Here is a 26,839-nt window from a genome sequence, read left to right on the forward strand (position 1 = left end):
GAAACAAGAATTATTTCTACTGGGTTTTATGGACAAGGAATTAGAAAAGAAATATGGGGATGAACATTAAATATGGTAACTATGACAAGATTATTGTATAAAAATACTTGGAAAAGCAATGAAACACCTAAATAGAAGATTGAATTATAAAATTAATTAAATCTGCAGAAATGATAAAGCTGATCAGTTTGGTCAGACAAAAAATATACTTTTCTCAAAGTTTGGAAACCTTATATAGAATTTTTGCTGAAAGAAGAAAAAAATGAATTGATAGTTTGGGGATTAAAAAACCAGAGGTACATGAAATGGTTAAGATGATAATCAACAGAAGGGCAAAAGACATATTTTTTTATTTCTTGTTCCTTTCTTTTTTTTTTGTTTTCCATATTTTATCTTTGTTCTGTATATTTTTACTAAATTGAAAAAGTTATAAATGAATGAATGAATAAATAAAACTCACTATTTGACTTTGGACCAGTTGCTCTATCTCAGCCCAACCCATCTTAGAGGCTTTTCATTATAGGAAAAATGGAAGGGAGGACAATATAGGTTGACTTGAGTTTCTGTATAAAAGATGGTACATAAATCCAACAATGTCTCTGTCTCTCTCTGTTTTTTTCTTTTGCTCTCTGTCTCTGTCTCTCTCTCTGTGTGTGTGTATTTAAATTTATTCCATGTGTTTTCACTGTTCCCCAAAATATATTTTACAACATGGCTCTTTCCCAAGGATATGTATCTTTCAATGAAGTCAAAACCGGAAGATCCTACCAATGCATGGTTTCCTTTACCTCTTCACTTGGAACTATGGACTGGCAGTGTTTTATGAGGAAATTAATATCAAAGATTGAAAACACTTCCATGACACTGAAGAATCTAATCTTGTTTGAACTTGCTGTATGTAAAATATGGAAGTCAATCAAAAGATAATTATAAATGAGTAAACATGAAATACTAATCAAAAAGTTGAGAAAAGTCATTTGCAATAGGAACTTCCAATATGTTCTAAAGCCTAGTCTTCATTCTGGTTTTTGTATTGTCTCTCATTATAGCTGTTATTGATTGTATAAATTACATCATTTTGTCAAAATATGTGTTCTCTTATATGAAAAAGAGCTAATCCAAGATTTTAATATAGAGAACCCTTTATTGCATCTCTCTCCTTATGCAGTCAATATTGTTTTGTCAAGGTTTTAAGGAAGTCCAAAAATTTCTGTAATTCTGTGTAATTCTTGACCCTCTTTTGAAACACTGGCATGATTATATTAACAATACATTATTGCTTATGGCTATTCTGAATGTATCCTCAGATCCTCTAAATTCACTCATTATTTTTCGTTAACAACCAGTTCATTCTTTTGATTCATGTTTATGTAAATAGCTTGGCAAACCACATCATTGACCATCCTTGTAGATCTTATCCTGATCAAAACAAGCATGCAATTATTTTTTATTCATTTGCTTGGAAACCTTTTTCTTTCTCTTGCTTCTGTGCTTCAAAGTCCTTAATGTAAAGCTGTTTACCTTTGGGCTTATCCTCTCCAAAAATCTGTATAAAATGTTGCAATTACTATTTAAAGTATCTGTCATGTCATGAAAATAACTTTCATTCAGTTTAAATACAGTAACACATATAAATTAATAACATTAACATATATTGAAATATATGAACCAGTGGACATGAGTAGTAGAATATTACTAACATGAAATGGCAAAAACTATCCTGAAAACTAATCAAAGTGATCTATGCAAAGAATCCTCTCTCCATTCTTCTCTCATTCTGTATTTATTAAGGCTTTTTTAATTGAACATTTATTAACTCAGATCTTCATATGATGGCAAGGGAAAAAGCATATGTTCTTATTTCAGATCAAACAATGAGGTAACTAGTTGATTCAAGCAACAGTGTGATATTATGCACATCTAAGTGAGGTGCAACATGTTAAGGGATTGGATTTAAAAATCTAATTGGAAAGATTTAGTGTGGCTGTATGTATATATGTATGGTATGTATGTACTGGGACTTACATGTGATTTTTTTAAAAAAATAAGCATTTTTTTTAAAAAAATACCTCTACCTTACATTTCTTAGAAGACAAACTCTCTACCATATTCCAACAGGGATCAATCTTAACATTAATGTTAGCTAAAAATGGCAAAGAAAAAGTGCAAGTTACTACCTAACTATTTAGGAATAATGAAATGTAACCTAAAATGCACAAGTCATGAATATGTAAATAAAAGTAATATAACCTGACATTAAATCAAGGACAAGTGCATGCATTATTTCCTTCATTCTCAATCCATCTAGGGGATGGAACTGCTTCCTTTCTGCATCTCATTTGTTTCTCCTTAGTATGCTGGCTTTTTTAGTATAATTTTGTTCTTTTGAATGTCACCTTGACTCACACATCCATAGAGCTGTTTGCTAGCAATGTGAGTAAAATGTAAGCCAGGGAGCAGATGTGCAAGTGCACACAAGTCCCACCCTGTTTTATCAGGATTCATGATTATGGGAATTTGTTCAATCAAACTCTCTTACAATTCTTTGCAAGCTAAATGCAAAGAGTCACTGGGAGCAGATTTTGCATGCAGGCCCAGAAGATAAAGGGGATGACTAAATATTAGGTGGAGAACTTCTCTTACAAGTGGATTCCGGTATAGTATACATATACACACTTATGTGCATGCAAGCTAATAACATGTTTAACCTGCCCTGAGTATTCCATAAGGCTTTCAATGATTTCCCAATATCTTTATTTCAATTACTTGGGCATGAGTTGCTCCTAGATCAAGAATAGGAATCTCAAACCTATGGCCTAATTTGCCCACAAAAACAATCTATTTCAGGCTTGGAGCCAACAGACATGCTTGCTGAAAGCCTGTCCCACCCCAGAAGCATCAGCCATCTGAAACATTTGCAAGTACTCCTTGGGTTGGGTCCCTTCTTCTAAAGAAGAAGTATTTCTCCTTTAGGAAACACGATGAATCTCTGTGTTATTTTCTGCATGCCAGTCAAATGTAGACACTATGCATAAATGGCAGCAATTCACAGAAGGGGACACTATTTTTTGTACCTGAAGCTAGCATGGAGCAATTTCTTTCTATATGCTTGATGCATTAAAAAAAGATATTTTCTTCATGGCTCAGGTCCAAGGTGATGAGAAACAAAATACTGGATTGCATGGACCTTGGCCTGATCTAGCATTTATTTATTTAACTTTTATGCCACCCTTCTTGCTAGAGGCAGGTAACAGGCATTCAATTAAAATGCACTAGAAAGCATCAAAATAATAATAAATGATCATAAATTTAAAATTCAATTAAAACAAATGGTAGATTTTTCTGTATATTTATCTGATACATGGAGAAAACCAGGGGTTTTGCCTTTGCATTAAGTAAGAATGAAGATGAATTCCAATTTAACGTATGGGAAATAATCCAATGGGACAGGCAATAGTGTTTTTGCTCCCTAGAGGCAATCACAAACATCATCCAGTCCATGAAACGGGAAAGGAATTATATGCAAATCTCAGATACGTTTCAGATCCTACCTGTGTCTTTGATCATCCTCTGTAGGACTATTTCCCATACTATCTGAAAATATATTAGCAAATGCTATTATATTAATTAAAGAGATTATATAATGCTTTGGAAAAGAAGTTATGTTTCAGGACACTTAATCCAGTAAAAAAAAACCAATAGACTTGGCCTTTTCCAATGTTACTAATTGGATGTAGAATTGGGGTGGTTCTAGAATTAGCCACAAAAGTACTGTATAATAAAATATTTTATTTAGAAGTATTCAGGGTAGATGCATAAACTAGATGTATCTTCTCTGTATTGTAAGTACAAGTATTTCATAGCTTTGAAGATGTCATTCTGCGGTAGATGTCCCATGGCAATGGAATTTTTTAGCACAGTTTCAACAACAAAATGGCTGGAAAAACTAGACAGACTTAGTTGTGGTCTGGTTTACTATATCAGAAATAATTGTGATTTACAAATTTGGACTAAATTCTGGCAGTTTCTAAGCATGTGTTAAGATTACTCTTTTTTCTTTCTCCCATGCTGTTAATACATATTTACAGTTGGAAATATAATACACCTAGTGTTTTTCAGCTGTAATGCTAATAACTGGTAATTACTACAACAACAGCATGGTATCCTAACCTGTAGCATTTAAAACCACAAAATACATTTAATACATTTAATAAATAAATCCAAAATATAGCCAAAATATTCAAGAACTCCTGAGGCAAAATCATTACTAATTGATTTTTTTAAACTTTTTTCTGCTTTTTGTAAATGATAATGTTAATTTTCTATCCCTTCAATGGGAAAAGTTCATGTAGCATTTTGCAATTTGGGACTAGCTGCAAGTGATTATATCTGAGGAAGTAAGCAGTGTGACTGAATTCAGGCATGACCTAGATGTGTTTTTTTTCTATGTTCAAAGCATTGAAGTGGATTGGTCTTGTTAAAGGTGTATTGCCTATGTGAGAGAGTCATGCAAAGAAGTTGTTGCTGCTGGGAAGGGACCTACCTACCTGTCTAGTTTAATGAAAAGAAGAACTAGGGGGTGATACGATAGCAGTGTTCCAATATCTAAGGGGCTGCCATAAAGAAGATATCAACCTATTTTCCAAAGCACCTGAAAGCAGCACAAAAAGGAATAGATAGAAACTAATCAAGGAGAGAACCCACCTAGAACTAAGGAGAAATTTCCTTTAAGAACAATTAATCAGTGGAATGACTTGCCACCAGAAGTTGTGGGTGCTCCAACACTGGAGGTTTTTAAGAAGATTGGACAACCATTTTGTTTGAAATGGCATACCTGCTTGAGTATGGAGATGGACTAGAAGACCTCCAAGGTCTCTTCCAGTTCTGTTATTCCTTAACAGCTTTCTCCCTCTAAAAGACAATGAGGAAGAAGCTGAATGGAAGGATCAGGAATCCAGAGCCTCAGTGTTATGTTAAATTTAACTTCGTGACAGTTGCTGGATGTTAAAAAGCTGGCAGGGTATAAACTGCACAAGGAAAATTTTAAATGCATGTATTATATTTTCTTGTAAGTTTTTATTATATTGTGAACCTAGGCTGTAAACTGTTTGGGAACAGTTTGCTGTTAAGGTGGTGCAGAACTATTTTTAAATAGATAATAAATATAAAGGCAAAACAGTTTTAAGATAGTCGAGTTGATTTGAAGCTGAAATATGTTTTTTAAACTTTAACCAATGTTTTCACAATGTTGAAATTATGATTTGAAACTACCAGGTCAGTAAAAATACTTGAGCTATTATCTGACAATAAATCATTGCAAGCTTGGCTTTGTACCAGCCATGAACAATTTCTCTGCTGTTACCTTGGAGCTGAACCATTGTTCTACTCTTACTTTGCTTTCAGCAATAAGTTATTTTAAAAAGAAACACATCATCTTAAACTGAACTATCTTATTATGTGTGTAGAAGTTATTTTTTCCAAGGCAATAATTTATTCTGACAGCTCTTGTCTTTTAATTTACATTATAATCATATGGACACTCATTGGTTGGGATTCTGGGGGAAAAAACTTGTTCTGCACCTTCATATTCTGGATATATAGGTTTCTTAAATGTGTTTTGCATTAAACATATGTGTATTTTATTCATAAATGCCGGAATTTTCCTCCCTCCCTTTTCTGTCTTTTAGGGTCTTTATGTCTTTGTGGTATATTTCATTTTACATAACCAACTTTGCTGTCCCGTGAAAGCCAGCTATACAGTTGAAATGAATGGAAATACTAGCTCAGGTTCTACATTTTTCACTCATGGAAGTGGCATGCCTTTGGCAGGGGAAGAGATCAGCAAATCTACTCAAAATCTTATTGCTGCTATGGAAGAGGTACCTTTATTATTTTACCTTTACAAATAAATATACTAACAATTCATATATAGGTACGTTTCTACATGATCCATTGGTTTTATTAATTGATCAGTTTTACATCTTACATTTCAGTCAGGAGCTCAAGAGTAGCATACAGCAAGCATTCTCCCATATTTTTTTCCTCAGAACCACAACTCTGTGAGGTAAATTAGACAGAGAGAGAGTAGCCAGCCCAAAGTCACACAGTGAGCTTTTGTGGATGAGGGCAGACTAGAGTCTTTTTGCATACAAGGTTTTTAATCAAAAAGGATGCTCAAAAACGTAACGTGTTTAGTAAAGCACAATTGTAAATAATGATAGATTAACAATGCAGCTCTGTAGATATCTCCTTTTTAAATAGTTCACTGCAGTTAATGAATGTTTGTATTTCTAAGAAACCTCACTGGATCCAGTGGATCTTATCCCAATGTTTTTAATTTAGATTGCAGTCATCCACTGCTTGGTGGAACAGCCCCCTTTGGAGCGAGTGGGGTTTGTATCTCAGCATATAATATCAACATTAACAGCTGCACAAGAAAGAAGTTCAAATGACAATGCAAAGAACAAAAGCAGCTTTTCTTTTTCCTTTATTAGCCAACAAAAAGTTTCATTGGAAAAATGTGTTGGGTTCTCTTGGGAGCTCAATTATCATGATGCCTTTACTCTGGCTGAACTCCATGCTGACTGTCATATGAACCTGAGCAATTATTTTCCATCTGATCTTAATTCACAGGTCAGGAGAGTAAGCAAAACAAAGAAGGTGCCACCTTCTGTCTCCAGGCCATTTCAGGTTTCATCTAAACAGGTCATTGGATTTATCTAGAAAATAGAGCTGTAAAGTGTCAGAAGCATCATACGTGTATTATTTTCAGCAATCCTGCTCTATTTCAAAATGCCATCTCCATTCCCTTTCTCATGTACACCTTATTACAACTGCCAGATTAAGGCATTTTAAAAGTACAGAAAGGGATCTAGCTGGGAGCCAGCCAGAGGGAAGAGAATATGTTCGTGATGGTGGAAAGTTGGATCTGAGAGGACACCCTAATGGCAAGTGGTCTATAAAATAATATACAGTACATACAGCATTTCCACATTGTCATAGCTCATCATGCTGATTGTCTAACATATATGTTGTGGAGCCAAATGATCCAGATTCCAAGATGCCAGCAAACTGGAATCTTTTTTGTAGCTGGGCACAAACAGGCTTCAAAAATTCTCCACTAAATTTGTTGGCAAAGTAGCTTGGAATAGGAAATTTCTCTAACCATCTTCAGGAAAAGGAAAATTCTTCAACATTTTTTTAATGGACTGAGTGTTCCTTCTTGTTGACAATTGCCTTGCTATACAAAAAAATAAATAAAGAAATTCCCTAATGACAACCTTCCTTGAATTTAATTGAAGTCCTGGAAGCCATAAAGAAGATTACATCATGAGAGGCAGAACATTCTCTATGCATCTTGGCTATCTCATAATTAAAGAAGTGCAAGTATATGACCTTCCACCCCAAAAAACTTCTCTCTTAAAAGAGAATTTGCTTTTAGAAGTTCTTTCATCACATTGAATGAAAACAGCTTAAAAAAATTTCAGGAATATTTTTTGCTCAGCTAGAAATTGGGGGTTGAATTAGGATTGCTTATTTATTTCTTTGTATGTTTGTTTGTTTGTTTATTTATTTAGTTTTCTTTTATCCCACCTTTATTATTAAGTATGCGACAAGGGCTGAGTACCATTTCTTTATGGATTTTGTTTACTACTTTCAGCAAAAATTTCAATCAATTACATCACTTAGCTTCCTTCTGTATGGCCTTTATAGTTTAGCAGAGATTTGAATTTGGGATGACCATGTCCCATGCTTAGTTGTTGTACATTTATTCTATACTTGTAGTAGCAGGATCTGTCACAATAGCAGTAAATCAGTGTACAATATGTACAGTAGATGTTAATCATAAGCTATGTTTGGCAAAAATTGTGTTTATTGACTATTTAAACATTTGTGCCCCAGTTTTGCCTAGCTAAACATGTGTTCTTTGTTTTTTCTCAAACAAGCTCCTTTTTCCTTAAATATCATCAACATAACATATTTAATTTCTATTTTAAATAACAAATCCACCAAATGCTCCAATGAAGTAATACAGCAGCAGAGAACAATATAGCTACTCAAAAGTATTTTAAAATATTTCTTTTTTTCTTGGCAATTTTTATTTTATTCAAAAGAAACTTAAAATATAAAATTCCAAGAAATTTAAAACAACAAAAGGAAAAGATACACAAAGCATACAAGACATTTTAAAAGTGCATTAAAAATGAAAAGAAAAAAAAGAACACATCTACACATATTACCCCCCCCCGTTGAATACTGATTAATACATTGCTACAGTATGAGTTTCCACCCATTGCGAAACAGCCCCCCATTTTTTTAAAAAAACTAATAAATCTATTTGCAAACTATTGATCTGTCATCTATATGCTATACTAATGACAGAATACTTAACATGAAGAACAATAATAATGAAAAGGACAAGATGAGAGTTTCAAAACCCTCTGTTAACAAACTTTTATTGTAATCAACTCATAGAAAATTTACCATGGCCTCTTATGTATCCTAAATCATCCTAAGAGTTAAGAGTAATTTATCCTAGATCGATTTTGTTTTTTGATACCATTTCTTATCAGTTTTTGTCTAGTTAAATATATTCAATTTCTACAATCAGTCTTCCCAACAAAGTCCAGATAAAAGTGGTTTGCAATTAAGAGTAATAAATCCATTCCCTAATCTTTCCCAGTCCTCCTAAGAAAAATCAGTTTTCCAAGTCAGGTTTCTGCTATTTTAAACAAATGCAGACTTGAAGTTCAGAGAATTGTATGAAATCAGTTTAGTTAGTTCTACCTCTGTACAGTTGATATCTCTTTGATCCTTGAATCTTTAAGATCCCCTTTCCAAATGGGTCCATCACCATCCAAAAGTTGTCTTTAGGTCATCCCCAAGTGCTCCCATTCATATTCAGGGGACAACACTACCAGAAAGCCATCTTAGGCAGCAAAATCGGCAGATTACCAGTAAGAGAGAAAAAATCTCTTTACCATTCAGCAGCCATGTTAGGGAGGGACTCCTCTTGGGGAGGAGATCCAATTATCTAAAAAGAATTCTATTACCACTCCTTCTGAAATAAGTAGTCTTTATAGAAGAAAGCAAGATCTACCCATCCTCTGAAAAGCCATTGAAGAGGAGATGACCCAAGGATTCCTTAGACAACAAACCAGCACAAGGTTATTGTCACAGAAAAGGGGTCTCTTCTTGCTTCACACTAATTACCATTCCTGAGGTGTTCAGAGATGCAGGAGGGCCTTTGACTTTCACCTCAGCAGGCAATCAATGTTGGCTGAAATAGAGCCAGTCTTCACATGTCCAGAGAGTCTCAGACTATAAGGGAGCCTTGTAGTTGCTGCTACTGTAATGTTGACAACTCTGACTCTTTTTCTTTGAACATCTGTTGTGGTGTTGCAGAGTCCACAGTAAGATATACATAAATCCAAGGCCAGTTTGATATCAGTTATGCATTCCATATTTTCTGTGTCTGTAGTTTCTTATTTTTGTTTCACAAAGAAAGTAACTTTCATCTTGTATATCTACTACATTATTATTTTATCAAAAACAGTCTGTGTATCCTGAAGGAATTCGTGGCTAGACTTAGAGAAACAGTCTTCCTTTGATAGTGGTATTTTTGGCAATATCAAACCTTAATCCCACTTAATTTGTGGGCCTGACTTAACCATTAAGTAAAGTATCATTAGAAGTCCAGAATTCTTATTTCTCAATGCCTAACTGATTTGTGTAACTCAGGTCCTAGCATAATTTGGCCAACTGAGATACCAATTGCATTTAGACAAGGAGATGGGCATTTGCTACTTTGAGTCAGATGGCAAAATCTTTTGTCCATCCCTGCTGTTTTGGCACTGGGAAATGCCATAATGCATGAAGAAACATTGACGTTTGACTACATGCACATTGCTAGGGCCAGGATATTTGAGGTGAGCCTATTGCATCTAAATCGAGATATTTTCTTAGTTGCCAAATTAACTAAATAAATAATGATGATGATATTATTTGCTATTTTAGGGAGCTATTTAGCTATTTGCTATTTAGTCTAGAGAACCAATAACATCATTAGGAAGACAATGCAAAGAGATTTTTGTGGCACTCTATATTAAAAATATATGCTTCTTAATGCTTTTTCTAAAGATGCCAGCAGACTGGGAGAGGGCATCCCCAAGAACGGGCACCGAGGGCAGGACTGTCTTTAAGCAAAGCCCACAGAATGGCAGTGCCTACGTAGCTGCTGGAGAATTTAGGAACAGTTCTTTGATGGCAGATGAAGAATCACAAGAGTTTGATGATTTAATATTTGCTTTAAAAACTGGTAAGTACAATATATCCTCTTTTCTAAATAATCAGATATGGATTTTTTTTGCATTTGTATTCCTGCTAACTGTTCACATCAAAGCAATATATGCATTTTATTTAAAGAACAAAAAGGCAAATTGAATGAACACACAATTAGCCTGTATCAGGGAAGTAGAATGGGCATTCTTACTGTAAGTGTTTAGGGTGAAAAAGTAAATATTATTCTTATATAAATCACAAGCTACTATAGAAATGCTACCATATGTCCAATTTATATGGATCTAATTTATATGTAAGCAATTGTAGATGAATCAGAAATACAGTCATGGACTGTGCAATTATGCCATCTTGCTGAGTTAGACTCCCCATAGCTATATGAAGAAGAAATTTGACTGTCGTCCAAGAACCAGATTAAGATGAATTCTAAGTAAAAGATGGAGAAAATCCAGTCACTGAATGTGAAACTGTGTCACAGAAGACCCTGTTGGTATTTCTTGGATATGCAGAAAATGAAATTTATGGATTTCTATAGATCTCCTAGAAGAGAGACAAGTCAGCATTCCACTCATCAGATGTTTTGCACTTTGATTCACAATCAACCATAGCCACCACTAATACTTTTGGAGGGTACATCATTTGCCAACCTCACAACTGTCTTAATTTGAAGGACAGGTTTTCAAGCTTACAAATATTAATATGATTACTGACTTCAAAAGAGCACTTGTATTTCTAGTTTATATACATCCTGGTTACACGTAACAGAATACAAGCCAAGCCCGATTATGTTTTGCATGGATCACTCAGTAGCATAACAATTTCTCAATTTCTTGTTTGGAAGATTGATAGTCGCGCAGTGAAACATGGCAGCAAATGATATGACTGTAATACTGCTTAGCAAGGCATAAAGTGACCCAAATATATATGTATGTGTGTTTATTGTGTGAAAAGGGGAAGTGCCAAGTTATGTAATTTTTTTAAAAAAGTTCTAATTGAACTAAGGTCAAACTATGAGTGCCCTGAAGAAATATTTCTAAGTGCTTTATGTCACATAGGCAGAAAGACTAGATTGGCTATCTAAATTCATCTTAAACCTGCTTTACAAGTACTGTGAGTTTCTTAGGCAAACAGGCAGCTGGGAGACCTTTGAGCCATAAGCTGCATTTGGTTTCATTGGCATTCTTAGAGTAAATTCAGATAGGTCCTTGTTTATTCATGACACTTTCACAGCTCAACTATACTGTTTCATTCCCTTGTTAGACCAAAATAAATAAATAACTAAAATTAGTTACTGTTTGAAAGAAATATTATATGAAGCTAAAGCTACCAAAATGAAAATAACAGTTAATTGTTTATGTTGGCCATAAAAAAATCTTGTTGGGTGTGTGTAAACATCAAACAGGTGAGAAAAAAACCTATAATATAATATAGGTTTTTAAACATGTCAAAAAGGCGAGATGAGACTTAATATTCATTTACCCTCTGCAGTAGTAGATACCACCACACTGATTTTGCAAGCCCAGAAGATCGTAAACATACTTCAGATTTATAATTCCTGGTTAGGCTGGAAAGCAATGTTAAACATGTATCTCAAGAGTTTTCTTTTTTGACTGCAAGCTGGGCTCAGTTGATAAAATAGCTGTTTTTAACAAGAGAGCATGAGATATCAACTTTAGCATTAGTGCTGAAAATGTACAGGCAACATTTTCTCAAAAATCACAGTCCCAGTGTGAAGTCATTACACAGTCTTACAGGGCCTCATTGCTTTAATTTGAGAACATGCTTAACTATCTTGTGGTAAACACTTCTAGATAAAAGTTTAAATGGTCTGTGCAGTTTTCAGTTGTTCTTCCATAGAGGACTTTATACTCTAGTTTTATTCCAAAAGAAGATGATCAAATCTTTAAAAATTCATTCACGGCAAGAAAAAGTATAGTCATGTTGGTAATCTGGATTTTAGCAAAGCAATAATCTTAATAGGTTATTTGTTTAAACCAGGGGTCAGCAGTCTGAAACAGTGAAAGAGCCACTCGGAACCGGTTCCCTCACAAAAGGAAAAACTGGGAGCCGCAAAAAATGTGTGCGCATGCGCATACATGCGCGCATGCACAGAACAGGGTTTGACTGAAGAGTGGAGCCAAGGCAAGATATGCACCTACCCTGCATATTTGAATTGATTGGTTGAACTTTTTTAGTCCCACTTTTTTTTTTGTACTGCACATGGCAGAGGACTGGGAGCCGCAGGAGACGGCTGAAAGAGCCGCATGCGGCTCCGGAGCCGCGGGTTGCAGACCTGTGGTTTAAACAATCAGCAACACAACAAAACCACACATGTATAAATTAGGAAACAGCAGGACAATCCATTTGGCTTTCTGTGCTGTTTCTTTAATGGTGAAAGTGAGTCAAAGAACAGAAGGGACTTATGCTCTAGGAAAGAGTTGTGTGCAGTGATACTTGATTTTAGAAATTAGAAGTTAATTCACTGCTTCAGGATTTAAATTCTCTACCCTCGAACTACTGTTTAGAACATATCCTGATCAACCTCCCTCACTGACAGATTTTTAGAAGGGACCCAAATTTCATAATCATCTTCCATTTTAATCTTCCTGGGTCTTCAACCACCAACTCCTTTTTCCTTCTCACTAAACAACTGTGAAGGAAGAAAAGATTGAAAAAAAGGAACACTAACAAAAACTATAGGAATCCATCTTTTAAAGCATCTTTAAGTCCTTTGGTGGCATGGAGAATATTGTAATTTGGTCATGTCAGCTGCTGTATTTTAGAATTAAAAACAGACAAATAATCCAGGTTCATGTATAACAAAGCAACTTAATACGCCACATTTTCTGTCTTATGTGTTTTATTAATTGGTAGTTAAAAAGTAGTAGCATTTGGTTTCCTGAATATATAGCATAGTCCAAATACAGTGAGCCAGGTTTATTGCTGGTATAGCTGCTTTGAAATCTATGCATTTACAGCAGAAATAATTTTGCCTAGTCCATTGAATCTTTGCAGCCCTTGCTTATTTGTAGCTGGTTTTACTGGCAAATAATGTCTGGAATTAATCTCTTTTGACATTACCATGTTTAATTACGCCTGCATGCAGTTCTGCACTTCTGCCTAAATAGGATTTGCAAGTCTTGAAATGTCTAAGTAGGGGTTGGGCAGTTTTAAAATGCTTTATCTACTTGTCCTAAGACCAAAAGCACAGTATGTTCACTCAGGCAAAGCAATCAGTTGGTGCCACTAGAAGAAGAGATAATGTGGAAGTGGGGAAGAGAAGCTTTTCCACCTTTTTTGTTCACTAAGAATTCAGACTATGCTAAAAATGCTTATTCCATCATCCTAAAAAGCTTTGCCAGAAGAACTATACCTCTATGAAGAAAATATAGAGGCATTACACTGATATCCCTACCACTCTTGATGTTGGTTCAGGAAATCTGCCCACCTAATACAGAGTAAAGTCAAGCTTTCTAATGTAGCATAATTGTAATCTGTGATTGCCATTGATGCATGGAGGTCCTGTCCCTCATCATGTAGATGCTACCTTTGTGAGGAACTCTACTAGCAATTGGAGAGGTGCACAGAAAGAACCAAAAGAAACAGTCATCATGCTTAGTTTTTTCCCATACCTTGGAGATTTGCATGCATATTTAGTAATGTGCAGTCTTTTAAAGACATATAGTTTCATGAAAATATAGAATAATAACTCTTAAGGGACATGAAGCATAGACGTTACATGAAGAAATAGAATGCAGTATGTCCGAATGTGTGTGTGTGTGTGTGTGTGTGTGTGTGTGTGTGTGTGTGTGTGAATGAGAGAGAGAGAGAGAGAGAGAGAGAGAGAGAGAGAGAGAGAGAGAGAGAGAGAGAGAGAGAGAGAGAGAGAGAGAGAGAGAGAGAGAGAGAGAGAGAGAGAGAGAGAGAGAGAGAGAGAGAGAGAGAACATTCATATAAAGAATGACTGGAGCTAGGATATAAAATCTGAATGACCAGTAAAAAAATAAAATATCTAACAGAGTTCTGGAGGTTTGCAAACCTTAACCATAACATAGTCTGCTTAAGTCCTTAAATATAATGAAGGCAATATTGCAGTAGTAGAATTAAAACATAAAATTGCACACTTACTGTAATATCTGTAACTGTGGTTTATGGATCAAATTCAGTAATGTAAATGATAGTTAAGAAAGAATGAGAATTCACATGTGAACTAGAAACAATTTATTTGGTCTAAGTCGATGTTTTAAGTTGGAGGAATCTTCTGTAAAGAGTTTAGCCAGAAATTTTATAAGCTAGCCGCATAATTCTGATATGACTAAATTTTGAATAATATGTCCAGTCAGAATGATTAAACCGGGAAGCTGATATCATCATCATCATCATCATCATCATCATCATCATCATCATCATCATCATCATAGCATATTCTATGGAAGATATAGCCTCATTTTCAGATCTCTCAAATATTCTGCCTTTCTTTGTATGTTCTAGGTGCTGGCCTCAACATCAGTGATACTGAGTCATGTCATGGCAGCCTGGATGGAAGTACAATAGCTAATTCCCAAATTGTTGAACTTAGAAGAATACCTATAGCAGACACTCATCTCTAATCCTTTCATTTTTTTAACATGCTGTACTGCATTCTGCTTTTTATACATGTGTTTTCTTTGAACAACAGCAACAACAAAATCTCACTACATATAGCTCTGTAACAGAATGCTGTGAATTATATGATTAAAGAATTAACACGTTTTGTTTATTAAATGAAATAACCTTATAATTTTTTTTACAGTAAGCTATAAACAACTCATTTTAAGCCATTAATTTAGATGAACCTATTCTATAAAGTCAACTAATTTTTAAAAATTAACTCCTATGTGCATTTCTGTTTTAATAAAAATTGAAATAATTAGTTTGATGGAGATGGTGTGTTTATCTATGTATGCTTCACCAGGAAAGATTTGATGGTTATTAAGCTTCAATTTATTTTATTCCTATAGTATAGATATTTTTTCTTTTTCTTTTTTTTTTTTTGCTTTGCTCACAACAGAGTATCATTTTACATTCCAAGCAAGACAGAACAAATTATAATCAGAAATTTACATGTAGAGATGCTAAGCCCACAGACAATTTGAAAACAAATCCCACAGTATGAACTAAGACTGGAGTTAAAAAACAACAACTGATCTATAGTATCCTATCCATGATCTTTCCTGAATATAGGAACTAAAAAACCCCTCTCTGAAGGAGATGGGTGGTTAAGAGATAGGAAAATAAATAGAGATAGATTAGTTAGAGATAGATAGATAGATAGATAGATAGATAGATAGATAGATAGATAGATAGATGATAGATAGATAGATAGATAGATAGATAGATAGATAGATAGATAGATAGATAGATAGATAGATACTCTTTTGCATTTGAGGTTTTGTTTTGTTTTTTTTAATCCCATTTATATCCCGCCCTTCTCCGAAGACTCAGGGCGGCTTACAATCTAAAGCACAAATCAATGTGCTTAGCAATAGCCTTCATTCTATGTATATTCCTGCTTATTAGGGCTTTCACCCCCCCCCAAGTGGCATTATTACAAAGTCAGCTTATTGCCCCCAACAATCTGGGTCCTCATTTTACCTACCTCGGAAGGATGGAAGGCTGAGTCAACCTTGAGCCTGGTGGGACTCGAACCTGCACTAATTGCAGGCAGCTAGTGTTACTTAAGGAGGCATTAGCCCACTGCTCCACCAAGGCTCTTTTTTTCCAAAAAATTTGTTGCATTTAAAAGAAAAATCTTCATATATGACCCAGTGTAGCTTAAAGCTCCAGGAGAATACAGAATTATTCTCAAGCCACTTCATGGATCATAAATTGTGAGAAGCAAGGGTGCTAAGCAAAGCCCCTGATCTAAATGCATTTCTGTATCAGTAGAAAATGATTCTGTATAAGAAAGTGTTTCTGCCCATTTAAGGTGTGTTTATGTAGTAAAAGATGATAATATAGAGTCAAGAATGAATGGTTAATGAATGAATGTGTAACGAATACTAAAGTGAGTAACTACTACAAAGAAGTGTTCTCAGGCACCTTGGTTTACATAGGAAAAGATAATTAATTAGAGTTAAATTGCAAAACAATTGTATGAAAAAAGAGTGGGAAAGATTCAGGGAAAAACCAAGAAAATCATGATTGAATTGAGCTGATGAGATCATCAAACAACAAAAGGTAATATCTTTAAAGAGAAAAGGCAATATATGAATCAGCGTGCAGACAGGGTGGAAGCAAGGAGAAGTTTATAAGACTAGAAAGAGAAGTACGGTGAATGGTATTAATATAAACTGGGTTGAGTTAGTTTCCCGTTGCTTTTTTATTATATATGGCATTTATTTTCTTTTGTTCACTGTTCTTCACACTTTGGGCACTTTCCCACAGACATGTTAACGTGTATTCCTCCCATCCTTGAGGCAGCAGAAAAGTAGGTCAACCTAATTTGCACTGCTCCCATGGCCAAGCTTTAGATACACAATAAGGAGGCCAGAGAATGGCGTTGTCCATACACATGTAATAAGTGGAGATTCAGGACAACAATTCATGAATGCCCTAATTTTCTTTCCTTTCCTACTTAGTGCCTAGCATGCAAGAACCACCAATTGTTCCTTGAATGGTATGGTGGGAAATGGTTGGGAAGTGGGTAAAATCTCACACATTGTATCATTATCCTCTTATGCCCTACTGAACATCTGGATTTGGTGAAGGGTGAGGTCTATTATCTCCTGGGAGATTGATAATTCCATATCACACACACAAACACACACACACACACACACACACCAGTGAAACAAACAAATCTTTGGGTAGACTCATCAATCTCTTTCAAAATTGCAGTAATCACATACAGAGTCTTCAAGAATAATGTTTTTTTTAAAGTTCAAGCCTTAACTTCCAGGGCCTTGAGAGATCAATATTCCCATGTCAAGGAGGAAAATGAGGGGCAAGCGGTTGCCAACCTATTAGTGGTATTGAAAATACTTTCCTGAAAAGTCCTGCTTTTAAACTGTCACCTGCTGGACCAGGAAAAATTAACCTCTAATACAGGGGTGTCAAACTGCCAGCCTGCGGGCTGGATGCATCACGAGGAAACCGTACCCATCCCATTGCCTGCAATGGGGAAAAAATTCCGATACGTCGTGCGATGTCACGTGACATCATTAGTTTGACATGTCTGCTCTAATATGTTCTCCCACAGACCTATAGTCACAGCAGTGAAAGCACATTTTAGAATACCTGAAGCTGAACTATTCTCACCTCTTTCCTTGCAGTGCCCCGATTCCAACTATTGTCCCTGGTCTGCTTCTGAGTGTAGCTGATACAACTACATGCAGATCCATCTATTCCTTTCCATTTTTGCTTCTTTTCTACTGCTACCATGATACACATCCTGAGACATTAGTGTAATAATGTTCTGCTGATTGCCCCACGCAAGTGAGAGGAATTAAAGAGAGACAGAAAGGGAGTATGTACTATCACCAATTGTCCTTTGGCATTGGCTGGCAAAGCTTTATCAAGATGTCAGGGCCTTCCAAAGCTGTTTTAGCACTGTCATAGTGAAGCATGAATGGAGCGAGAGTACTGCCTGTACAATCAGACAAGTATAGCAGGAACTTTGTGCCATAGTAAATGTATTGCTGAAGGTTGTTGCCCTGTCATGTGTACTAGCAATGATCAGCCCTTGTGGGGGGAGAGGAGACAATGAAATCCACTTGCAATTTGCATGCTCTTGAAAGACTCTGTTCTGTATGAAATAGCTTCAGTGACCTAGACCTAAAGGTACTTCTATGAAATCAGATTGAATTCTTTGGCATTTGTCAATGCATCTAAGGCTCATCTATCCTCTAAAAGACCTTTGTTCTGGTGGAAAATTTTGACACAATTCAGTTCTCTTTCTTAATAGCTGTGGAAGGAAGATTGGCCCAGATAATTGAGTGGCCTGAAATTCATGGTATAACATGAACTCATCATTATTATTAACAAACAAAAAACTGATATCATTTTCAGTCAAAAGACAGAGTACAAACTGTTCTGATATTTTGTCATGCTGCACAATTGGATTGGTTAAAAGATCACTAAGGCTTTGCCCCTGGTAGAAGTGTGTTACTGCTAGTAGTACATGCTGGTAATTTTGCCCAGATTAGCTGAATAGTTGGCAGTCAGCTTTTAATTTCTCTAACCTCCTTAAATGAGTCGATCCGTCAAGTAAAAATTGATTTCCTGCTATACTAAAATGCCACAAGCTGCTTAAAGACATAAAGAACAAAGGAAGAATTACATAACAACACTACAAATGTTGGGTCACGAACCTAACAGGGAAAAAATCCACAATAAAACATTGCCATAAGAGTAGGTTTAGTGGTGCCTACTGCTGCTGGCTTTCTCAAAAACAAATACTTCTCCTCCAAAGAATCCTCAGGGGATATTTTTAAATATATTTTATTAATCTTTAATAAAAAGTTTATGCAATCATATTTCAGGCATGCATAACAAATAATCCAGAGAATTGCATTCAGATCAAAGTCAATCAAATCACTGGAAATCTTGACTGTTTACAACACAATAGCTCAATAATAGTGTTTCTATAATTATTCGACACATAGCTTTTTGTGACATTTCCCAAGTAAATTAGGCATTTGCAATACTTCTAGATTTCTAATCAAATACACATTTGAGGTAAAATTCAAAGGGGCAAGTCATAAAACAGTGGCAACAAGGAGAAGCAGCTAGAAGACCTGGAAGGATTAAGATGATGATTCCAATTATTCATACATCTGCTTAGATCAAGCTGACAACCTAAAACCTTCCAGATGTGTTACCCAACATCTTCCAGATGTGCTACATTTGAACTCATTATCCCTTAATGGCCATTCTGACTGGGGATGATGGGAGTTGATGATCAAACCATCTGGGAGGCATGCCATTACCTACCACTGCTTTAGATATATATCATTCATAATTTGAGACAGTCCAGAAGTCCCTGAGTTCTTTTGTACACTTTTCCATCCATATCAATAATTAGGATCAATAGCCTGTCAAACATAATGACATTTTCAATGACATTTTCAGGTCCTTTTAAAGCTTGTATTAGTCCATGGACATATGGAAATACCCATATGAAAGTTACTGATTTTGATCCTTGAGTAATAATTTGTTTATTTTTTTAATATGCTGTCATTAAAAATATGCATGTTTACCTCATACATAGTTAACTGTTTGTTCATAGCAGTCATGGGAGGGAAGTTTTTCAAGTTCTCAAAATCAGAATTGGAAACGAGATACTGCTTTTCCAATATTTGCCTCTCCCATACTTTCAAAAAACATTGTTGCTAGCTTCTCTTCCTTTGAATTTGGAAAATACTGTAGTTTGATAGGAACAAGTGACTGACAGGTTTGTTTGTTTTTAATTCACTCTGTGCTACCTGGTGTATACACTGGTAGCCTCCAGAGCAATGGCTAAATAATGAACATGTGCATTCATCATCCATCATGTTAAAAATAGGACAAAACAATGTCTGGTTAATCTAAACTTTCAGAATGAGAGATGCAAAGAAAGTTCTTTGTTAAGGCTAAATGTAAAAAAAGAAAAAGACAATCTGTACATAACAGAATCCAGATAAGCAGATGATATGTACTGTCAGCATGAAACTGGTAAAGACCTCTTTCCAGTTGGATGATATAGCATCCTTTCTACACCAGTATAATTCTATTTTGTTTATTCTGATATTTATTATGAAATGGTTGTCTTTGAGTTATACTCTTTCGTACTTTATTTTGGGATTACAAAGCCTGAACAGCTAGAATATTATTATTATTATTATTATTATTATTATTATTATTATTATTATTATTATTATTATTATTATTATTATTATTATTATTATTATTATTATTATTATTGGAGGGGGAGTGGTTTTGAAATAAATACCCAAGTTTAATTCTTCAGTATTGTTCATATCTGAGCCAAACTGGAAGATGTTTTCTCTCCTTTCTGAATCATTACCAGGTTTAACTTTGAATTAAACATGCTATTAGCCACAAGAATGGCATTTCAAAGAGCAATTCTCAGATAAGTCCTTCAAAGTTTCACAAATAAAAGACAGCACCATCCCAACAACAAATTTATAGCTCATAGATATCTGATACAAACCGTGAAGAAATACGTTGGAGCTTCATTGTGCAAATGACACAATTTGGGTCATTTGGGTGATTCTATCCCTCATCCTCCAACTCAAATTGTAATTGCTTTTGCCTTTGCAGATAAGTAATACAGAGTGAAATTTTGCCATGTAGCCCTGATAGGAGATTCCCTTCTTTCTTCCACTAGAAACTGCTGAATTCACCAGACATTCTTAAAGTTTGTATTAGTCCATGGATCTGGCTCCCAGAACCAAGATGCTTTTGTAGCTCCAGAATCCAGAAAGTATAACTCAATGAAATGGGTTTAAACAAATATTTATTGTCCAAGGATTCTAAGCAGAGACTTATTTTGCAGTAGATTCATCTGATCACAATCATATCTGTCCATTTTCATAGGTAAAAAGGGATAATTCCTCATCTCAGCTACAGTCATGGCCGAAATTGTTGGCACCCCAGAAATTTTTCAAGAAAATCAAGTATTTCTCATAGAAAAGTATTGCAGGAACACATGTTTTGCTATACATAGGTTTATTCCCTTTGTGTGTATTGGAACACAACAAAAAAAGGGAGGAAAAAAAGCAAATTGGACTGGAGCAGTTTGCAAAGGAAGAGTGGTCCAAAATTCCAGGTGAGAGGTGTAAGAAGCTTATTGATGGTTATAGGAAGTGACTGATTTCAGTTATTTTTTCCAAAGGGTGTGCAACCAAATATTAAGTTAAGGGTGCCAATAATTTTGTCCAGCCCATTTTTGGAGTTTTGTTTGACATTATGTCCAATTTGCTTTTTTTCCTGCCTTTTTTTGTTGTGTTCCAATACACACAAAGGGAATAAACCTGTGTATAGCAAAACATGTGTTCCTGCAATACTTTTCTATGAGAAATACTTGATTTTCTGGAAAAATTTCTAGGGTGCCAACAATTTCGGCCATGACTGTATGCGTGGTTACAGATGCTGATCGATGCGTGCAGCATGGTTGAATCAGACAAAGGCTTTTCCACCCTGGCACATAGCCAGGATGTCCTGCAATAAACTTTTAACTCCTCCCACTGTCTAGATAAGCTATAGGATTTACTAACAACTAGACTACATTCCCCAGAAGCCATCTCTTAAGGAAACAGCATTAACCTGTAAATGCTAAATACTCTAACACAGTTCTTAATTCCTAAGTTAGCTATAATCTGGTCCAGTACACTCATCCTCCAACTAAAATTGTAATTGCTTTTGTCTTTGCAGATAAGTAATACAGAGTTAAATTTTGCCACACAGCCCTGACAGGAGATTCCCTTCTTTCTTTCACTAGAAACTGCTGAATTCACCAGACATTCTTAAAGTTTGTATTAGTCTATGGATATAATTTCCATTTGACAAGGTGGCACTAATATGGAGTTGAATATAACTCACCCAAGGCACTTTTATGCAACTTGGGTGGACGTGAAGGCTCACCACATCTTCTTTAAGCCTTCTACTTGAAAGCCATAGGAAGAGACCTTCATTCTGTATCTATTTGATACAAAAAATAAAAATAAAACTTCCCTTATCTGTTGGGAGCAACGTCTGCAGTTATTGCTATTATTGTTCATATGATTTTCAGGTGCAGATAGCAGATGGATATACCTATCTCATGTTACTTCTGTGACATACGTTTACATAAGATTTTTTTATACTATTTTTTTTAATTTAAAAAACACAAAATGGTTTGACTGAGAGATATTTGTTTTTCATTTGAGTATTATATACTCTTTCATAACCCTAAGCTGGAGATGTAAATTGGACTGGGGCTACATGACCCTCTGAAATGTTTGGTTTCCTGCTATTATAATGCAGGAAACCTAAAACAACAGTAGTTTAAGGATTGAACAAGTTTAGCATGATATAAAAAACAACAACAGAAAACTCTTCCCACAGGCAAAGGTGGTGGAGGGGAGAGGAACGAAAATCACAATCTCTCTAGCTTTCCATTACCACTTCCCTACTTGCAAACTCTTTGCCTGAAATACACGTCAAACAATATTTCTAATCACCGAAAGATTATCTGTCCCTTACGTAAGTGAATGGGTGAACCATGTCCTTTGCATGCCTCAAAGGAAATTCTTCTTCATATAACAAATTTGCATTTTAGCACCAATGGTGATAACAGCTAAAAATCATGGAGTTTTGAATGGAATAGATAGAATTAGATAGAACTGCCCATGGGATCTTCATGGTTATAGATATTTTGCCTGTGCCTAGCCCACACCATGGAAAAGTAACATTGTGGGGGCTGTTTTCTGAGGTAACCAGATGGCTGTTTTTGGAAACTGGTTGCAGACTTTCTGTAGGTGAACAGAGTTGAGGTTCTTGGGGACTCAGCAAACATCAATCTCTTGACTGGCTTTGGATGTTAATGGCATCAGGAAGGCTGCTACTTTTTTTTATGGATCTGGGCTATTTTCCAGAAAATCTCCTCATCTACCAAGAAAGATGCCTGCAGTGGATTCATGGAAGAAAGGAAATCAGATTTATCCTGTCACTGGTGCTTTAAGATTTAGCCTTTCACTGTTCTGCAGAATTGTACCTTGTGCCTCTGTACTGGTTATAGATGATGTTCCTGTAACAGCAGCCAGATGTTTGCACACTTCCTCATTTATGTGCTTTCTCACAGTGCAGAATCTAGAGGTTTATACATCATTGCTGTGTGCTTCATTTATCAACCATGTAAAAAAAGTCAGGTAAGGGATTGACAGTACCTGGCTATAATCAGTCATCACTTCAAGCATTAGGGAACTATACAGAGTTAATTATTGCCTCTCCATGAAAAAAACAACCCGTATAATTTAGTTTAAGATTACTTAACTTCAATGTTCCTCATTGGAGGCTTTCTCACGTATATGCCAAGTATTTTCTACAAACAGAAACACAAAAAACATGGTTTTGCATGGGGCTGGCAGAGGGGAATAACATAGTTATTCATCCTCTTTGTTCGTATGAACTCTAGCTCATCTCGTTCCTAAAAAAATGGAACAAACATAGAGCTAGGGCCAGGTTTGGTCTGAATTTCTATAATGATTAACTTTAGGCCGACTGTTAGGATTACTCAGCAGTTCCAGTGGAGGAAAGACAGGCACTATTTATATGTTGCTCTTTAAGAGAAAAAGTCTCCATGTTGCATGATTGTCTCAACAAACTGTTGGTTGAAGAAAAACATCTGCTTTGGAAACTGACAGTGAAAAACTTTCCCTCAACATCCACCCACTGAGGCTTGAGACAAAAATTACAAAAAAAGGACAATTCAAAAGATTCAGGACACAGGAAAAACAAATACCTAATTAAATTTCAGAATGAAACTAGCAAATACAAAGTGCAGTTCCCTGGACTTATTGTAATCTTCAAACAAGGGAGAATTCTTAGAATGTATTGCTTTTAACAATAATTTCTACTGAAGAGACTCTGCATTTTTAAAATATCACACTTTTTTTCCTTTTATAAAGGTTCACTGCCCGTGTACTATTGACACTGCCATAGTATTACTCAAGAGTGAATAAATGATATAGGACAACTGTCAGACTTAACTCTTAAAGAATGATTGAACAATGTTTTGTAGCATTGGACTACAAAACTACAAATCAAACCAATTATAGAAAGCAGGAACATGGCAATCAAATTTAGAGATGAACAACATGTTCAAAAATATCAAACAGAACAGCTTTCCCGACTCATACTTCTGAGGCAGTAAAGCTGGCAGGTTTGAAAGTTTGTTCATGTTTTTTAAAACATATTGCTAATAGAAAATTTACAGGTTCCTGACTAATCCTGTTCATTAGGTTAGGACTAGCTAAAAATGTACAATCCTAACCAAAATTTCCTCCTCTTGCCAAATGTGGAGCAGTGGGCTAATGCCTCCTTAAATAACACCAGCTGCCTGCAATTAGTGCAGGTTCGCATCCCACCAGGCTCAAGGTTGACTCAGCCTTCCATCCTTCCGAGGTAGGTAAAATGAGGACCCAGATTGTTGGGGGCAATAAGCTGACTTTGTATTAATGCCGCTTGGCGGGGGCGCGAAAGCCCTAATAAGCAGGCATATACATAGAATGAAGGCTATTGCTAAGCACATTGGTTTGTGCTTAAATTGTAAGCCGCCCTGAGTCTTCGGAGAAGGGCGGGATATAAATGGAATTTTTAAAAAAATGTATTATCAATTAAACTTTTGCAGAGAAACAGTCCATCCTATACCTCAGGAAATAATATTTTTGCTATTGTTAGATAATGAATATTATATTATATTATATTATATTATTATAATATTATATTATATTATATTATATTATATTATATTATATTATATTATATTATATTATATTATATTATATTATATTATATTATATTATATTATATTATATTATATTATATTATATTATATTATATTATATTATATTATATTATATTATATTATATTATTATATTGTTAATTATCTATAATCTATAATTATTAGATATATTAGAGAGCCAGTTTGACCTAGTGGTTATGTCACCAGGCTAGACAGTGGGAGACCATGAGTTCCAGTCCCACAATTGCCATGAAAGCCAGCTGGATAACCCTGGGCCAGGCATTCTCTCTCAGCGCAATTCCCCTAACAGGGTTGCTGTCGTGGGGAAAATAAGAGCAGGAAGGTATATTGGAAATGTTTGCCGTCTTGAATTTGTGGAAAAATAAAAGTGGGATATAAACAAAGAAACAAACAGTAAGCTATTATGGGGAAAAAGTACATAGACCTAGAAAAATATGTGGTGGTTTCTCAGCTGCTAAGCAGATATACAGTATCAGCAGCTCCAAGCCTCTTAGGTAATGTGTTTGTGCATGTGGTGTTATGCCTTGGCCAGGATCTAAGATATTTGATTATCTCTGACAAAACAGATAGGTGCTGCTGTTCTTCTTCTGCCTGGTCTGTGTACAAGGTTTCCTACAACATCTCATTCAACAGTACTTTCCTTTAAGGCTGGCCCTGAGCAAGGTCCTGTGACACCAGAGAGATATGACACCAACAGAAGAACCAACAGCCACTTCACTGTAGTTGCAAAAATGCTGTCTCAAGCTTAACAACAGATGATAATTTTGTTATTTCAATAAAATACCAGTTGGACTGCTAACAACTTCAGTCTTACCTGTATATAGGGTCTGCCTCAACCATTTCTTTGCTTCCTTATAATGGGTTTGTGTCAAAGCATAGAACAAGATGGTCAATGGTACATGATGGATATCATCTACCATTTCACTAATTTACTACCTGAAACTTTGTTTTATACTAGAAACCATGTTATCTATTCTTCCAACAATGGGATTATCTCTGTAGCCTCAGTTCCTTGACAAATAGAGAAAGCCTTTTATTTTCCTCATGATAAAATGCTTGTCTCCCAGGTTAGGCTGAGAGATAATTGATGGACTCAGATTTACTCAATGGGTATCCCTGACTGAAGATGAACTTGAACCTGGATCTTTCTGAGGACAGACTAGAACCACAGTCTTCTGAATTCAAAGTCCACATTTTGGGCAGAGAGGACCGTTGATTTGGAAGAGAGGTCAAAGAGACCATCTATGTCAAAACTAAACCACCTTCTCTCAACAGAGGGGGGGGGATGTGACATCATCTATCTTCAGTCTACAACACAGTTCTTTCAGCAGTTCCAAGAAGGCTCCATACCCATTTGCACTACTCAGGTGACCCTGGTGACACAGATAAGCCTGCAGGTGGCATCAATGACTCTCTAAAAGAATGCAAATTCTGCAAGGAATATAAATCCTTCCATTCATCACCATCCAGTCAGAGCTGAAGAAGCTTCTTGGATGAGAAGTGAAACATCTTCAAAGAGAAAAAAGAAAGTCCAATTGCCTCATGAAAAAGCACCTTTGGGATCTGAATCCAGTTCCTTAACCACCACCTATTACTAGCTTTTAAAATGTTTTTGGATTATTGGATTAAAAAAAATTGGATAGTTGACTTGTGCTCAGAGTTCTGGAATGTGGGAGGCTTGGTCAGGCTCTCCATCCTTCAAAGAAAAATATACAATTAACTTGCCATACATCTTTAAACACTTCAGAAAGAATTATAGGACCATTGCTTATATATAGGCTTCAGGAATGCCAAGCTTCCAAAAAAAGCAGAGATTATTTTTAACATAGCTTTCTACAGGTATGCAAATTAGAAATTCAGATCTGGAACTATAAGAAACAAAGCCGAAGTTTCTCCCTGACTAGCTATCCCCATAGATATTTACCACTGATGTGAATCTAGGATGTTAGGATCTCCTGCACTCACTCTCTGTATTGGTTTATGTTAATTGTGCATTTGTTAAAAAATGCACACATGGTTTTTAGTAGCAATAT

At 35.5% G+C, this 26,839-nt stretch overlaps 1 protein-coding gene across 1 annotated transcript in view; it reads left to right on the top strand.

Moving 5' to 3' along the window:
• Positions 1-15,848, top strand: part of ADGRV1 (adhesion G protein-coupled receptor V1) — a gene marked incomplete at its 5' end in the record, with an annotated part of 265,197 nt that extends 249,349 nt beyond the window's left edge. The window contains 3 exons of the mRNA XM_081318856.1: positions 5,688-5,879; positions 10,141-10,318; positions 14,791-15,848. Of these exons, the coding sequence (XP_081174982.1) occupies positions 5,688-5,879; positions 10,141-10,318; positions 14,791-14,909 (489 nt within the window). The 3' untranslated portion in view covers positions 14,910-15,848. The remainder of the gene's footprint in view (positions 1-5,687; positions 5,880-10,140; positions 10,319-14,790) is intronic.
• Positions 15,849-26,839: the final 10,991 nt, after the last annotated feature.

The sequence above is a fragment of the Vipera berus genome (assembly GCF_964194415.1).
Source record: "Vipera berus genome assembly, chromosome: 2".
Classification (NCBI taxonomy): domain Eukaryota; kingdom Metazoa; phylum Chordata; class Lepidosauria; order Squamata; family Viperidae; genus Vipera; species Vipera berus.